The following is a 16,579-nucleotide window of genomic DNA, read 5'->3' on the forward strand; positions in this document are numbered from 1 at the left end:
TTTGGTTTCCTGAGAAGAAGGAAGTCGAAACAGAAATATTCTATGGTGGAATCTTCCAGGGATGGATCCCTCAGAATCTTCAAGTTGCAAGGTCCGAAATGTATCTGGATATCAGTAAAAACAAGTTACAATCTCCTCACCTGCTTTCTTACAGGACATTATCTCCTCAGGAAGCATCTGTTGAGGAAGGATTCATCAGAAACTGACGTATGTACAATCTGTGGTGAAGAGTTGGAAACTCATTTGGTTTCCTGAGAAGAAGGAAGTCGAAACAGAAATATTCTATGGTGGAATCTTCCAGGGATGGATCCCTCAGAATCTTCAAGTTGCAAGGTCCGAAATGTATCTGGATATCAGTAAAAACAAGTTACAATCTCCTCACCTGCTTTCTTACAGGACATTATCTCCTCAGGAAGCATCTGTTGAGGAAGGATTCATCAGAAACTGACGTATGTACAATCTGTGGTGAAGAGTTGGAAACTCATTTGGTTTCCTGAGAAGAAGGAAGTCGAAACAGAAATATTCTATGGTGGAATCTTCCAGGGATGGATCCCTCAGAATCTTCAAGTTGCAAGGTCCGAAATGTATCTGGATATCAGTAAAAACAAGTTACAATCTCCTCACCTGCTTTCTTACAGGACATTATCTCCTCAGGAAGCATCTGTTGAGGAAGGATTCATCAGAAACTGACGTATGTACAATCTGTGGTGAAGAGTTGGAAACTCATTTGGTTTCCTGAGAAGAAGGAAGTCGAAACAGAAATATTCTATGGTGGAATCTTCCAGGGATGGATCCCTCAGAATCTTCAAGTTGCAAGGTCCGAAATGTATCTGGATATCAGTAAAAACAAGTTACAATCTCCTCACCTGCTTTCTTACAGGACATTATCTCCTCAGGAAGCATCTGTTGAGGAAGGATTCATCAGAAACTGACGTATGTACAATCTGTGGTGAAGAGTTGGAAACTCATTTGGTTTCCTGAGAAGAAGGAAGTCGAAACAGAAATATTCTATGGTGGAATCTTCCAGGGATGGATCCCTCAGAATCTTCAAGTTGCAAGGTCCGAAATGTATCTGGATATCAGTAAAAACAAGTTACAATCTCCTCACCTGCTTTCTTACAGGACATTATCTCCTCAGGAAGCATCTGTTGAGGAAGGATTCATCAGAAACTGACGTATGTACAATCTGTGGTGAAGAGTTGGAAACTCATTTGGTTTCCTGAGAAGAAGGAAGTCGAAACAGAAATATTCTATGGTGGAATCTTCCAGGGATGGATCCCTCAGAATCTTCAAGTTGCAAGGTCCGAAATGTATCTGGATATCAGTAAAAACAAGTTACAATCTCCTCACCTGCTTTCTTACAGGACATTATCTCCTCAGGAAGCATCTGTTGAGGAAGGATTCATCAGAAACTGACGTATGTACAATCTGTGGTGAAGAGTTGGAAACTCATTTGGTTTCCTGAGAAGAAGGAAGTCGAAACAGAAATATTCTATGGTGGAATCTTCCAGGGATGGATCCCTCAGAATCTTCAAGTTGCAAGGTCCGAAATGTATCTGGATATCAGTAAAAACAAGTTACAATCTCCTCACCTGCTTTCTTACAGGACATTATCTCCTCAGGAAGCATCTGTTGAGGAAGGATTCATCAGAAACTGACGTATGTACAATCTGTGGTGAAGAGTTGGAAACTCATTTGGTTTCCTGAGAAGAAGGAAGTCGAAACAGAAATATTCTATGGTGGAATCTTCCAGGGATGGATCCCTCAGAATCTTCAAGTTGCAAGGTCCGAAATGTATCTGGATATCAGTAAAAACAAGTTACAATCTCCTCACCTGCTTTCTTACAGGACATTATCTCCTCAGGAAGCATCTGTTGAGGAAGGATTCATCAGAAACTGACGTATGTACAATCTGTGGTGAAGAGTTGGAAACTCATTTGGTTTCCTGAGAAGAAGGAAGTCGAAACAGAAATATTCTATGGTGGAATCTTCCAGGGATGGATCCCTCAGAATCTTCAAGTTGCAAGGTCCGAAATGTATCTGGATATCAGTAAAAACAAGTTACAATCTCCTCACCTGCTTTCTTACAGGACATTATCTCCTCAGGAAGCATCTGTTGAGGAAGGATTCATCAGAAACTGACGTATGTACAATCTGTGGTGAAGAGTTGGAAACTCATTTGGTTTCCTGAGAAGAAGGAAGTCGAAACAGAAATATTCTATGGTGGAATCTTCCAGGGATGGATCCCTCAGAATCTTCAAGTTGCAAGGTCCGAAATGTATCTGGATATCAGTAAAAACAAGTTACAATCTCCTCACCTGCTTTCTTACAGGACATTATCTCCTCAGGAAGCATCTGTTGAGGAAGGATTCATCAGAAACTGACGTATGTACAATCTGTGGTGAAGAGTTGGAAACTCATTTGGTTTCCTGAGAAGAAGGAAGTCGAAACAGAAATATTCTATGGTGGAATCTTCCAGGGATGGATCCCTCAGAATCTTCAAGTTGCAAGGTCCGAAATGTATCTGGATATCAGTAAAAACAAGTTACAATCTCCTCACCTGCTTTCTTACAGGACATTATCTCCTCAGGAAGCATCTGTTGAGGAAGGATTCATCAGAAACTGACGTATGTACAATCTGTGGTGAAGAGTTGGAAACTCATTTGGTTTCCTGAGAAGAAGGAAGTCGAAACAGAAATATTCTATGGTGGAATCTTCCAGGGATGGATCCCTCAGAATCTTCAAGTTGCAAGGTCCGAAATGTATCTGGATATCAGTAAAAACAAGTTACAATCTCCTCACCTGCTTTCTTACAGGACATTATCTCCTCAGGAAGCATCTGTTGAGGAAGGATTCATCAGAAACTGACGTATGTACAATCTGTGGTGAAGAGTTGGAAACTCATTTGGTTTCCTGAGAAGAAGGAAGTCGAAACAGAAATATTCTATGGTGGAATCTTCCAGGGATGGATCCCTCAGAATCTTCAAGTTGCAAGGTCCGAAATGTATCTGGATATCAGTAAAAACAAGTTACAATCTCCTCACCTGCTTTCTTACAGGACATTATCTCCTCAGGAAGCATCTGTTGAGGAAGGATTCATCAGAAACTGACGTATGTACAATCTGTGGTGAAGAGTTGGAAACTCATTTGGTTTCCTGAGAAGAAGGAAGTTGAAACAGAAATATTCTATGGTGGAATCTTCCAGGGATGGATCCCTCAGAATCTTCAAGTTGCAAGGTCCGAAATGTATCTGGATATCAGTAAAAACAAGTTACAATCTCCTCACCTGCTTTCTTACAGGACATTATCTCCTCAGGAAGCATCTGTTGAGGAAGGATTCATCAGAAACTGACGTATGTACAATCTGTGGTGAAGAGTTGGAAACTCATTTGGTTTCCTGAGAAGAAGGAAGTCGAAACAGAAATATTCTATGGTGGAATCTTCCAGGGATGGATCCCTCAGAATCTTCAAGTTGCAAGGTCCGAAATGTATCTGGATATCAGTAAAAACAAGTTACAATCTCCTCACCTGCTTTCTTACAGGACATTATCTCCTCAGGAAGCATCTGTTGAGGAAGGATTCATCAGAAACTGACGTATGTACAATCTGTGGTGAAGAGTTGGAAACTCATTTGGTTTCCTGAGAAGAAGGAAGTTGAAACAGAAATATTCTATGGTGGAATCTTCCAGGGATGGATCCCTCAGAATCTTCAAGTTGCAAGGTCCGAAATGTATCTGGATATCAGTAAAAACAAGTTACAATCTCCTCACCTGCTTTCTTACAGGACATTATCTCCTCAGGAAGCATCTGTTGAGGAAGGATTCATCAGAAACTGACGTATGTACAATCTGTGGTGAAGAGTTGGAAACTCATTTGGTTTCCTGAGAAGAAGGAAGTCGAAACAGAAATATTCTATGGTGGAATCTTCCAGGGATGGATCCCTCAGAATCTTCAAGTTGCAAGGTCCGAAATGTATCTGGATATCAGTAAAAACAAGTTACAATCTCCTCACCTGCTTTCTTACAGGACATTATCTCCTCAGGAAGCATCTGTTGAGGAAGGATTCATCAGAAACTGACGTATGTACAATCTGTGGTGAAGAGTTGGAAACTCATTTGGTTTCCTGAGAAGAAGGAAGTTGAAACAGAAATATTCTATGGTGGAATCTTCCAGGGATGGATCCTTCAGAATCTTCAAGTTGCAAGGTCCGAAATGTATCTGGATATCAGTAAAAACAAGTTACAATCTCCTCACCTGCTTTCTTACAGGACATTATCTCCTCAGGAAGCATCTGTTGAGGAAGGATTCATCAGAAACTGACGTATGTACAATCTGTGGTGAAGAGTTGGAAACTCATTTGGTTTCCTGAGAAGAAGGAAGTTGAAACAGAAATATTCTATGGTGGAATCTTCCAGGGATGGATCCCTCAGAATCTTCAAGTTGCAAGGTCCGAAATGTATCTGGATATCAGTAAAAACAAGTTACAATCTCCTCACCTGCTTTCTTACAGGACATTATCTCCTCAGGAAGCATCTGTTGAGGAAGGATTCATCAGAAACTGACGTATGTACAATCTGTGGTGAAGAGTTGGAAACTCATTTGGTTTCCTGAGAAGAAGGAAGTCGAAACAGAAATATTCTATGGTGGAATCTTCCAGGGATGGATCCCTCAGAATCTTCAAGTTGCAAGGTCCGAAATGTATCTGGATATCAGTAAAAACAAGTTACAATCTCCTCACCTGCTTTCTTACAGGACATTATCTCCTCAGGAAGCATCTGTTGAGGAAGGATTCATCAGAAACTGACGTATGTACAATCTGTGGTGAAGAGTTGGAAACTCATTTGGTTTCCTGAGAAGAAGGAAGTTGAAACAGAAATATTCTATGGTGGAATCTTCCAGGGATGGATCCCTCAGAATCTTCAAGTTGCAAGGTCCGAAATGTATCTGGATATCAGTAAAAACAAGTTACAATCTCCTCACCTGCTTTCTTACAGGACATTATCTCCTCAGGAAGCATCTGTTGAGGAAGGATTCATCAGAAACTGACGTATGTACAATCTGTGGTGAAGAGTTGGAAACTCATTTGGTTTCCTGAGAAGAAGGAAGTCGAAACAGAAATATTCTATGGTGGAATCTTCCAGGGATGGATCCCTCAGAATCTTCAAGTTGCAAGGTCCGAAATGTATCTGGATATCAGTAAAAACAAGTTACAATCTCCTCACCTGCTTTCTTACAGGACATTATCTCCTCAGGAAGCATCTGTTGAGGAAGGATTCATCAGAAACTGACGTATGTACAATCTGTGGTGAAGAGTTGGAAACTCATTTGGTTTCCTGAGAAGAAGGAAGTTGAAACAGAAATATTCTATGGTGGAATCTTCCAGGGATGGATCCTTCAGAATCTTCAAGTTGCAAGGTCCGAAATGTATCTGGATATCAGTAAAAACAAGTTACAATCTCCTCACCTGCTTTCTTACAGGACATTATCTCCTCAGGAAGCATCTGTTGAGGAAGGATTCATCAGAAACTGACGTATGTACAATCTGTGGTGAAGAGTTGGAAACTCATTTGGTTTCCTGAGAAGAAGGAAGTTGAAACAGAAATATTCTATGGTGGAATCTTCCAGGGATGGATCCCTCAGAATCTTCAAGTTGCAAGGTCCGAAATGTATCTGGATATCAGTAAAAACAAGTTACAATCTCCTCACCTGCTTTCTTACAGGACATTATCTCCTCAGGAAGCATCTGTTGAGGAAGGATTCATCAGAAACTGACGTATGTACAATCTGTGGTGAAGAGTTGGAAACTCATTTGGTTACGAAGCGTCTTACCATTTCAATCCAAGGCAAAGAAAGCTTCGGACCAGAGAGTTGGTAAGGAGCGATGGAGACCTTCAAATTTTTGGAGTTCATTGGAGCTCTGGAGCTGGAAGGCGAGCTATAGACGACATAGCTCTTATGGGGGGTACAATATACCTAGAGATCGTGTTGCGCCTTTTAAGCTGTAAAACTATCGATCATTCTTCTTCTTCTTCTTCTACGTGCGGTTCCCCACCGGGCTGAACTGAGGCCTCGTGACCCATTGTTCGTCCGCTTGTAGTTGGAGAGACTTACACTCTGTGACATGCTGACAAAAATGCCACAAGTCGACAGAGAGGTGTCCCTCTCACCATAGGAGCTGTGGGTGTTCTGTTTCCTAGATGTGTCATCCTTAAGTCCTCAAGGTTGATACAGAAGAACAAAATGTGTTCAACCGTTTCCTGCGTGCTCCTGCACCAGCGGCACAGGGAACGGCTAGTCAGTCCCATTCTATTTAAGTGTTTGTAAAAAAAATGGCCAGTCATTGCTCCAGTCACTAGGCTCAGTTGTTTCCTCTCAAGAGCTAAGAGTTTTTTGACCTCAGGCACAGAGGATGGTCTCTCAATGAGAAGCCTCGACTGTCTGAGACCACTTCTTATGCTCCATCCAGAGGAAAATTTCCTGTCCAGCCAACTATTAAAGAAGTTCTTGACAGATGTACGACAGATAGGCAGCGCCGGTCCTGGACCTACAAAAGCTGAGCGGGCTCCCTGCTTTGCAAGTTTGTCTGCCTTCTCGTTCCCCGGAAGTCCTGCGTGAGCCGGGCACCAGATAACTTTCACAAAGTTATCAGAACCTAGCTCCCGCAGAGCCTCTCTGCATTCCTTTACTAGGTGTGAGTTAACCCTTTCCTCAGAAAGGGATTTCAGGGTTCCCTGACTGTCACAGCAAATATAGATGTGTTTTCCGGAGCACCCTCTGCGGATATTCTCCAGTGTGCAGGCTAGAACAGCATACAGTTCCGCTTGCACTATGGAACAGTCCTTCCCTAGGGGGATGGAAAGATTGAAACGAGGTCCCACAATTCCCACTCCAGTCCCTGTGGGCATCACAGAGCCATCGGTGAACCAAGTGGGACCTTCGGGCTCAAGAAGCCTGTTTGATGTAGACCATAGGTCTCTGTCAGGGACAATTACCCTGTAGGGTTGGGCAAAATAGAAGCTGGTGCCCGCGCGGTCCCCTCTATGGAGAAGGGATGCGTTGGCATCCCTCACCATCTTGAGAGCCCTCGCATGCCCCCTGAATAGTCCTCTATCGCGCCATTGTCCCTGTTCCCAAACTCTAAGAGCTGTCTTCATGGCCACCTGTGTAACTGCAAGGTCCAAAGATGGTAGTCCCAGCAGACACTCCATAGCTGCCGTAGGGGTGGATCTCAGAGCACCTGAGATGGCTAAACATGCGTTCCTCTGACATCTAGTCTAGTCGATCATTAAGTGGGAGAAGTGAACCTCAGGCAACATGTTGTTTCGCAGTTGAACTGCAAAATCCTGAACTCTGCAACAGACACTCATGGGCGTACGCAACTCCGTTCCAGGTTCGGGAATCCTGATGCGATTACGGGGTAAACTCGCCTGGAAGCAAGTACGACGTGTGTCGGTAATTAGATCCCGTCGAAACTATCATATTCCAATTCGGCCGAGACGGAATTAAAGGATGGCCGTGTAATCTCGTTTAGGTTGACGCTCGCATAATCGCGAGCGTTTCGATGGTCGCAACGAAATACGTCAATTATTTCGGCACGCATTCGTCGGATCAATTATCGAGAACCGGCCTTCGCTTGCGGGCGAAAAATCACGCGCGGCATGACGTCGATTTGATCGGCCAATAGGATTTGGGGTCCTCTGGACCAGACGACACGGATTCGATCGTATCTCATGTTGGATGTAGGCTGTTTCGCAATGAAAAATATCGTTTCCAATAAGGTTCAATAAATACAGGGTGAGTCTTTGAGTCGTACAGATATTTTGACAGTAGATTCTTGAGGTCAAAAGAAATACTTTTTTCCTATGCCATTTTTTCGGATTCAGCCTCGATAAAAAGATACATACAGTCGTTTTAAGTTTTCATGATGAGCTATATCTACCACCCCTGGGCAAGCACAATTCCCTTCAGCATAACAAGCTGAAGAATACTTTCATTTTACAAAACGATCATTGCTGTATCCCATTACCGGGAATAAATCTACAAAAAGACATAACAAAAAAGAAAAAAGAACAGACTTATAGTTTCTTAGGGATAATTGCGACTGTGTGCCCTCCTGTGACTGAAGAGACCCAACCGTGCCCTACAGATCCTTCCACACTCCGGGCATAGATAGTCACCAACCAGATCTGGCCGCCGCTGTATTCTTCTCGAGTCTCCATTATAACTGAACATCAAAGACCTCCACTGTGACCTGTCTAACTCTAGTTGTTGCCAGTTATGATTGGCATTAACTGATTTTAGGGATAGATGTAGTGTATCCTTAAACCGCTTATACTGACCTCCTGGTTTCCGGGCTCCCTCAGTGAATTCGCCATATAGAGCTATTTTGGGGAGTCTTGTGTCTTGCATCCTCAGAATATGGCCGCTCCATCTGAGTCGGGCCCTGAGTCTCAATTGTTGTACAACTCGCGCGTTGCAAGACTTCTGCATTCGAAACTTTGTGGAACCATCTGATGTGCATTATCTGTCTTAGATGACGTTTGTTCAAGCTGTTCAATATGTCGCCTGTAGGGCGTCCAGCTTTCGCTTCCGTAAAGAAGCGTTGGGAGGACCCCTGCTCTGTAAACAGCTGTCTATGTCTTCCATCCTTTAGCTTCCAGAATGCCCGTGATGCCGACTTGATACGGTTGTGTATTTCCGTGTCTACGTTAGCCTTGTATTTATGAAGCTTCCCAAGTATTTCAACTGCTCGACCTGTTCTGGAGTTTCATTTTCGTTATATAGCTTCCAACCTAGTTTCAAGAATTCGTTTCTTGTGTTCGGAAGAGATTCATCAAGTGAATTGAAAACTATATTCAAAAATTCATTTCATTCGATAAAACCGTTTGTGAGAGAACTAAAATAACATTTTTAATGGTTTTTCAACAGCCTGTATCTTTCAAACCGACCCGAATCGGAAGAAATGGTAAAGAAAAAAGTGTTTCTTTTAGCCCCAAGAATCTACCCTTGAAATATTTGTAACTTCACTGGAAAGCATCACTTGATAAAGTTAGGCATAAAAATTCATATATTCGGTATTTACTATATCGTAGGAAAATGCTGAAACAGTCAAAGGGTAGTTTAGATTTGTGACAGTTCTACAGAATTCCTGCAATCATAACTTTCGACCTATCCGAATAGGGCATTCGACGGCCGTTCAGTGCACAACAAAGTGAAGAAAACGAACCGACAGAAAGTAACTCGAAACAATTTATCGGTGAGATTGGTTAATTTCCGTCCACGGCAAACGCAATCAGCAGTTAACTTATCATCGCATCTGCGGATCGTCCAATCGCAGCCCGAAATTGCTGTGTATAATTCGGGAATTAATAATTATGAAATGAGCGCGGTAATTTCAGGCCAAACTAATTCTGCAGCTGTATAAACATCGATTTTAGATTTATGAGACCTAATCTCCGACATTAAATAAAATCCATATTCCCCAGGCGATAATTCCGTTATTGATGGGACATCGCGGGAATATGCGTATCTACGGTGCGTTTACGCAACGTGGCCATCCATGTTTGCAGGGTGTTCCGCACAAGGGAATCGCGGGTTTCAGTTTAATTCCTTCGGCGAAACATTTGTCACTTGCTCTGGAAACGCTCCTGGTCCGTTCGGGACCATCGGCGAAAGGGTGAGAGCAAACCCATCGATTTGTCATGTGGAGACACTTTCAGAGCACCATCATCACCACCACTCGCATAGGGTGGTATAGGAAATTCAAATACATACATAAAGAATTCCAGGAGAAAGAAAAAACGAGAGAACCACTAAATCAAGCCCCTTACAACACAAGAACATCCTAGGGACATCCCAGGGATGTCTCTCACAAAATAGGAGGATGTCTCTATCGGGACATACTAAGTATGGTCCATGGACATCCCTTGGCTGCACATATTTCGACATATATTAGGATGTACCTTTCGCTACATCCTAGTTATATACCGGATACACCTACAACATCTCAAAGATAGCCCATGATATACTCTTACCAAATGGTGAATCCCCTAGACATCCCTTGGATGTTCCACGGAATTTTCCCAATATTATAAGGACATCTGTGGGACGGCAACCCATCTCTCGGTAACCTGCGGTCATCTGCGGTTCAAAATGATGACTTTGATGGTCTAGTTCATGGGGATGACAGGGACATGAATGGGACAACTCAGGAATGAACCAGTGGGGATATCCCTAGGAAATACTGAGCAGGATACCTATCCAAAGGATATCCCAATCGTATCCTTGTACCGACGGTACTCAATGGGACATTGGGACATAAAAGGAACGTGCCTAGGATATTCCTGTGTTGTTAGGGACAATTTCTACAGAGAAGTGTCTGGGGACTGAAACACTACAAAAAGTTCCTTGAGAACTTTAACACTGCGAGATCTGAGAAGTATCTGTCTGTTCTTCAGACTCATTCTCGCCGAAGTCATCGACTTTTTCGGAAGCTTCCATGTAGGAACCCTCATTATCTAAGGTCTCCGACATGGCTAAACGTTTTTAGTTTTTTACAAAGGTGGTAAATATCAATGAGAGAGAAAAGAACAAAAACCACCAATTATTATATAGAAAAAGGCTCACCTGATGTGATTTGCACAACCAACGATCTTTTGATCTGGACTCTATACAAAACAACACAACAAAACTCATTCACAAAACTCTCTCGAATCAGTATTCAATCAAATTCCTTTGTCGTGTGCTCGAAAAATCTGGATTCCCGAGTTTAGATTATGGAGGATGAAACTCCAGATAAACTGGTGACAGAATGACTAACCAACGTAAAAATGCCTTGGATGAGAATTTTACAGAAGCAGCCCCTTTAAATAGAATCTATTTATGACTAGCCCTAGTCTGGACATCATAAGATCTCAGTAAATATCCCAATAGGAGATCATCATCATGAGATTTTGCATATTGTAAATTTTATCCACTCTTTGAAAAGTTTAAGGTTGAGAAAACTGACAACAAATTTAGCCAGTTCGGCTGAAACATATCTGCTGGAATTCTCAAAGATATTCTTCAATATTCTTATTTTTGTCAAATCATAATGTTCCATTGTTCTATCCAGCCAGTCGCTGAGAATATTCCATTTCTCGTGACAGGAAATCATCAGGGATAGGTTTCATTTCCGCAGATGAAAAAACTCGGTCCTGACCGTTCGAAAATCCGGGTCGGATTCCTCCATCTAAAAATTCGCCTATTCAGCGTTATCGATCCGTACGAGAGATAAAGACTGCTGCAAAAACTCGACTTTCATTTAACATATTAGACATAACGGCCCTGCGCTGGTCCCCTAATTGATTCTAGCCGTTATAAAAATAACGCAAACAAGAGTTTTGTTTCTGGTCCTGGACTTCCGGATCTCGTCTCTCCTCTGGATTTATCACTTTCCAGGACAATGCCGACCGCCGTTAGAGTGACTAGTCATATTGATGTCGGGGGAGCCGATGCCCCTCAGCCATTAATTTTCGAGGGGCATTTCAAATTCAGAACGCGGTGACAAATGGAATATTTCAATTCCGTGATGGGTTGATTGATCGCGGTCAGCGGCCTATGGCGGTTGCGAAAAATTGCCCCATCGAGTTTCGAACGAGTTTTCCAGTGAAAAATGGGCATCTGTTGCTTGGGAGTCATTGTGGATGAATCAAGCCCAAGGAATTCCCACATTGAACACAGGAAAAACCAAGATTCCTTCATACTTTCCCAGTTCGTGCTTCCAAATCGGTAGGCAGATGTCATCTGCTGGATTTATTCATATTACCCTGAGATTCATAGAATTTGATCGGGGAATCAACGCTTGATTGACGAATAGACGTCAATTTGTTTTCAATCACTAATTCAGTCATGATCATTCAGAATATCATTCTCGCATCAAATTATGATGTTCATAGGTCCATTCAATTATTCTCAACTGCTAATTTTTCGATATATTCAGAAATAAGGTTTCAGTGATTTCGTTTAAGAAATTGAGTGACCGTCAAATCGTTGATCGGACAGTCAAAGTTCTATGAAACCCGCTGTTAGACAATTAGCCAGAAATAAAAGGCCAATCAGAAGTTTGGGTATTTAATGACATTAATTTATTTGAAGCAGACCTAAAGTTGAGGATTACTGATTTTTATGATTTCTATAACAATTATCACAGCAATCACTGACGATATTATGACCTAAGCTTATAGTTGGGGAGCCGACGATGCTAATTCGAGATTTATTCGAGCGTAATGGAGACCTAGTGAATTTTGAAGATGAGATGGTAGACAGAAAAAAAGGTTCTATGATATATGCACGCAAGGTCACAGCGGTCCTTTTAAAATGCCAAAAAAATCGTAATTTGTAAATACTCGAGCGTGTCAAATTTCCATACAGATGGTTATTCTCGGTGTTACAGACGTGTTGACCCGTTAATCTGACACTAATCAGGGGGGTTTTCTTAATCTGGCAGTTTGAAGATAATAACAAGGCAATTTTTGAAATATCTCCCTTCCTGAACCTCAAATCGTTTCCGTATTCATCATGAAAGTTGTAGATAATAAAATTCTATACAACTTTTGTCTGAAGCAATTTTACATACTCTCAACCGTTTTCGAGTTAGAGGACGATAAGGGCGTGGAGCTTAGCCACACATGCGAAACGCCAAGGTCAAGAAACCCAGTCTAATGTACATTCATCACTATATATCTCAAAAACGTTCAGACGTAGAAAAAATTGCTTCGGACAAAATTTGTAGAAAATGTGATGCTCTACAACTTTTATAATGAACGCGACAACAATTTGAAGCCCAGAAGATGAGATAATTCAAAAAAACTGATTTTTGTGACCTTTATGGCCAATTTTTATTGTTTCGGCTTGCTCAAACTGTCAGATTATATTCTTCCCGTTATTCTTAAATCATTAGCTTCAAAATAAGAAAAAAGCCACCGCGCTCGAGAATGTACACGTGACGTTTTTGTTTGCAAGTTTGGCGCCCTCCCACACATTTTCGTCACGCTTGAATTGTCAGATTAAGAGATTATATACTTTTCAACATGTGATTAACCAAATATATCTTAATCTGACACGCTCAAGTATGTACAATGATCGTTTTTTTTTACTATTCTGACAAGCTGTCCTAGACACGTCTTCCTATATACATATAATATATGTTTAATTTTTGTTAGAGGTACTCTACAGGGTCCAAGGTATCTCCCCTTATATTATTCTGACTAGCTCGAGTAACACCCTTTTTGGGCTCCCCAATTATTAAGCCTCGTTTACCCTGGTAGAAGTGTATAGAAAATTTCTATATTGGGCTGAATACGCAGCAAAACGCCGTTGAACATCCTGGCTAGTCCTGCGGTGGGGAAAGTATCAACCGGAGGACATCGGGGTAAAAAAAGATCACGGAGAGGGTTGAACGTCACTCCGACCGTCGAGACAGTGATTGATCGTGAGTCCCCCCTCGTTATCCTCTTTAATACATGAATATCTTGCTGGCCACTTTTTCCGAGTGCTTTTTCTCTTATTGGAGTGTTTATCCCGAACCCGGCGTCTTTTGTTCTTCCCCCGCGTTTTTCGTTCCTTCACCTCGCCGTGAATGAGATCTGGAGATAGTGAAAATATAAAAACGATTCAGCGAAGTGTGTCACTACTCGAGTATTTTGTGGCTTTCGGAATACGAGATGAGGTCGGGGACATTTATCAATTTTTCATTTCTTCGGATTGCTCTTAAACCGGGGGCCGCTGGCTCCTCGAGAACACAACATATTTGTGTCGCAAAGTGGGGTGTTTTCCGGATTGCTGCAGATACATTAGTTTGCGTTTCGGTTTTATTGTCGTTTCCGCTGAAAAGATGGGGGGTTTGTGCGCTGAGATCGTGGGTTTCATTCGGTCGATCTGGTAAATTAATCTTTCGAATGTAGAGTCTATCTGTTCTTTATTTAGTGATTGTAGTTTGGTCGTCTTGGTAGGTGTTGCATCATGGCAACCCTTAGTAGTTGGGGATCCAAAGAGGTAAATTCGGGATTTTCCTACTCGAGCTAGTCAGATTAATATAAGGGGAAATACCTTGGACCCTGTAGAGTATATCTTTTAAAAATTGGACCTGTATATAGGGGGAATTGTCTGGGACAGCCTCTGTCAGAATAGTAAAAAAAAGATCATTGTGCATACTCGAGCGTGTCAGATTGAGATAAATGTGGTTAATGACATGTTGATATACTTAACATTCTCTTAATTTAACAATTTGAGCTTGACGAAAAGCTGTGGGAGGACGCCAAACTTAATGATTCAAGAATAACGCAAAATAATATAATCTGACAGTTTCAGCAAGCCGAAACAATAAAAATTGGCCATAAAGGCCACGAGAATGACATTTTTTTACATCTTTGAGAACCTACAGACGCTTTCCCCACCGCTGAAAGTGCATACATCATAAAACATTTTCTTCTTTCTATCATCTGATCTTCAAAATCCTCTAAGGCTCCACGACTCTCGAGTAAATCCCGATTTCAGCATCGTGGGCTAAAGAGAACAAACTCATCAACCACTACGTTGGGAAACTGTTCCCCACGTTTGCAATAGACCACCTACGATCGATAATTATTGTCGTTGAAGGTGGAATTGATATATCTGTCTACAAGTGGTTTCCCGAAACTGTAATCACCAATAATTGCTCCGCAGGCCATGAACACGATAGATAATTAGTTGCTCATGCATCGTTGCCACTTCCCATGCCTGATTCTTGTGTATGATGTGTTTAATCCATAACTCAGGGCAGGTTGCAGGCTATCGAAATTTCGATCGTGGAAAAAATGTCCGAAGAAGAATGTATGAGGATATGAACCCTGAATAAAAAATTTCTCTGTGTATGAAGGGATCTCCTAATAAATCAACTCCCAAATGTCTACGAAGTGTTGGAAAATTCAAATAAGCGATCAAGAAGAAAGCCAGTTCAGCAGGGAGGATCATCTAAATCGATATTCACTCGTTTCAAAAGAGTTAATCTGTTTGTGCTTCATTGAACCTTTTGTTACAACATGGGATGAAGAATGAATGACAATCCTGAACATTCCATGGAAATTGGATGTGTTCAATGTGTCGAAATCTATGTTGAAAACATTAATAAAAATCAATATTCTGTTTTCATTCACAGCGGTTTTTGTGTCATATACCTACGTATGTCTTATGAGCAATTATTCATCAGACAAAAGGGTGAAATCCATGTTGAATTTTCGTCTTGGAAAAGTTTCTCCTAAATATGCGTTTCTGAGTTAGAGAACACCTAATTGGATAAACTTGAGACCATTATCAAGTTAACAAGCTTGTTGATCAAACAACCATTTCAGGCATCTTCATCGCAATGAACTGATTTCAAGTTCACCAAGATTTTGGTTGCTCTCAGTCTAGTAAATCAAGCATAGTCATCGGAGGATATCAACAAGAACCCTATAACAAGCAGGGCTGCTACTCATGTTATTGATACAACTATTACACTGAGACAATCGATAAAATGAAACGGAGTTTCTCTGAAATTTATGAAGGACATGGAATTTCTGCTGAGCGAATAGTTTCTCCAGAATCGTTCGATGATCCTCCACAAATTGTTTTTTGGCCAATCTGATAAATGTAAAAATGTAGATCGATAAGTGTGGTTGTGTTACTCTGAATGCATAGAATGGGACTTTAACACACGTCAAAAACTGTTTTTACACTGGGTAGTGAATATTACAGGGATATTCACATTATGAATTAATTTCTAATGATATTGAGTAGTAATTGTATACTAATAAAAATTGTGTATTCATATGGCTACTAACTATTCAATTCACTCTTCTGAAACTCATTAGTATTTTATTGTAACGTGTCAAAGCCAATTCTTCGAGTTCTTCTAGAATGTTTAATGGTTCATTATCTCACTTCTTATTCTTGTTTCAGGCAACTCATAGCACCAAATATCATGCAGAAACACTTCCTTGCCAACGGCGCCGAACAAGTATCAAAGCAGGTGAGCAATTCCGAAAAGCATTTTCAGATCCTCCAAATATCTAATTACTGGTGCGAAAAGTTTCATCAGATAGAAGGATAATAATGTTCGGAATATATTACGAGGAGCCGTCTCCGGGGACGTTTCCCCATAAAATTCAACTTATAAAACGATATCCTCGTCAATATAGGCCTCCTCGTAAAAACCGAATTAATAAATTCCCTCTCAAGAGGGTTAGGTAGTTTAATAACGTCTCCACCTCGCCTCCAATTTCTTATCGGGCTTCGAAACTCGAGCGAAAAATTATCGAAATACGTGCACCAATATTGTGGAGTTGGCGGAGATGTGAGGATTAATGAAGGAGTTACTGCAGATTGATCCACACGAAATTTGAACCGAAGAAAATATTCGTATTCTTCCCTCTGGAGGATATTTCAGATTTCGGAATGAGATAAACAGAATTGTGAAGAGATTAAAATGATTATGGCTCTGTTGATAAATATACACTGCGCAAAAAAATTAACGCACATTCTGAAAATCTCAATTTTAATGAAAGTTAACTCTACATTGACT

General features: G+C 41.2%; 1 protein-coding gene across 9 annotated transcripts in view; it reads left to right on the plus strand.

Annotated features, from left to right (window-relative positions):
• Positions 1 to 16,579, plus strand: part of LOC123313101 (disintegrin and metalloproteinase domain-containing protein 11) — a 357,012-nt gene that overhangs the window by 301,012 nt on the left and 39,421 nt on the right. For all 9 annotated transcript variants that reach the window (XM_044897820.1, XM_044897828.1, XM_044897825.1 and 6 more), the window contains exon 6: positions 15,958 to 16,027. In XM_044897820.1, the coding sequence (XP_044753755.1) occupies positions 15,958 to 16,027 (70 nt within the window). The remainder of the gene's footprint in view (positions 1 to 15,957; positions 16,028 to 16,579) is intronic.

This window comes from Coccinella septempunctata, chromosome 5 (genome assembly GCF_907165205.1).
Source record: "Coccinella septempunctata chromosome 5, icCocSept1.1, whole genome shotgun sequence".
NCBI lineage: Eukaryota > Metazoa > Arthropoda > Insecta > Coleoptera > Coccinellidae > Coccinella > Coccinella septempunctata.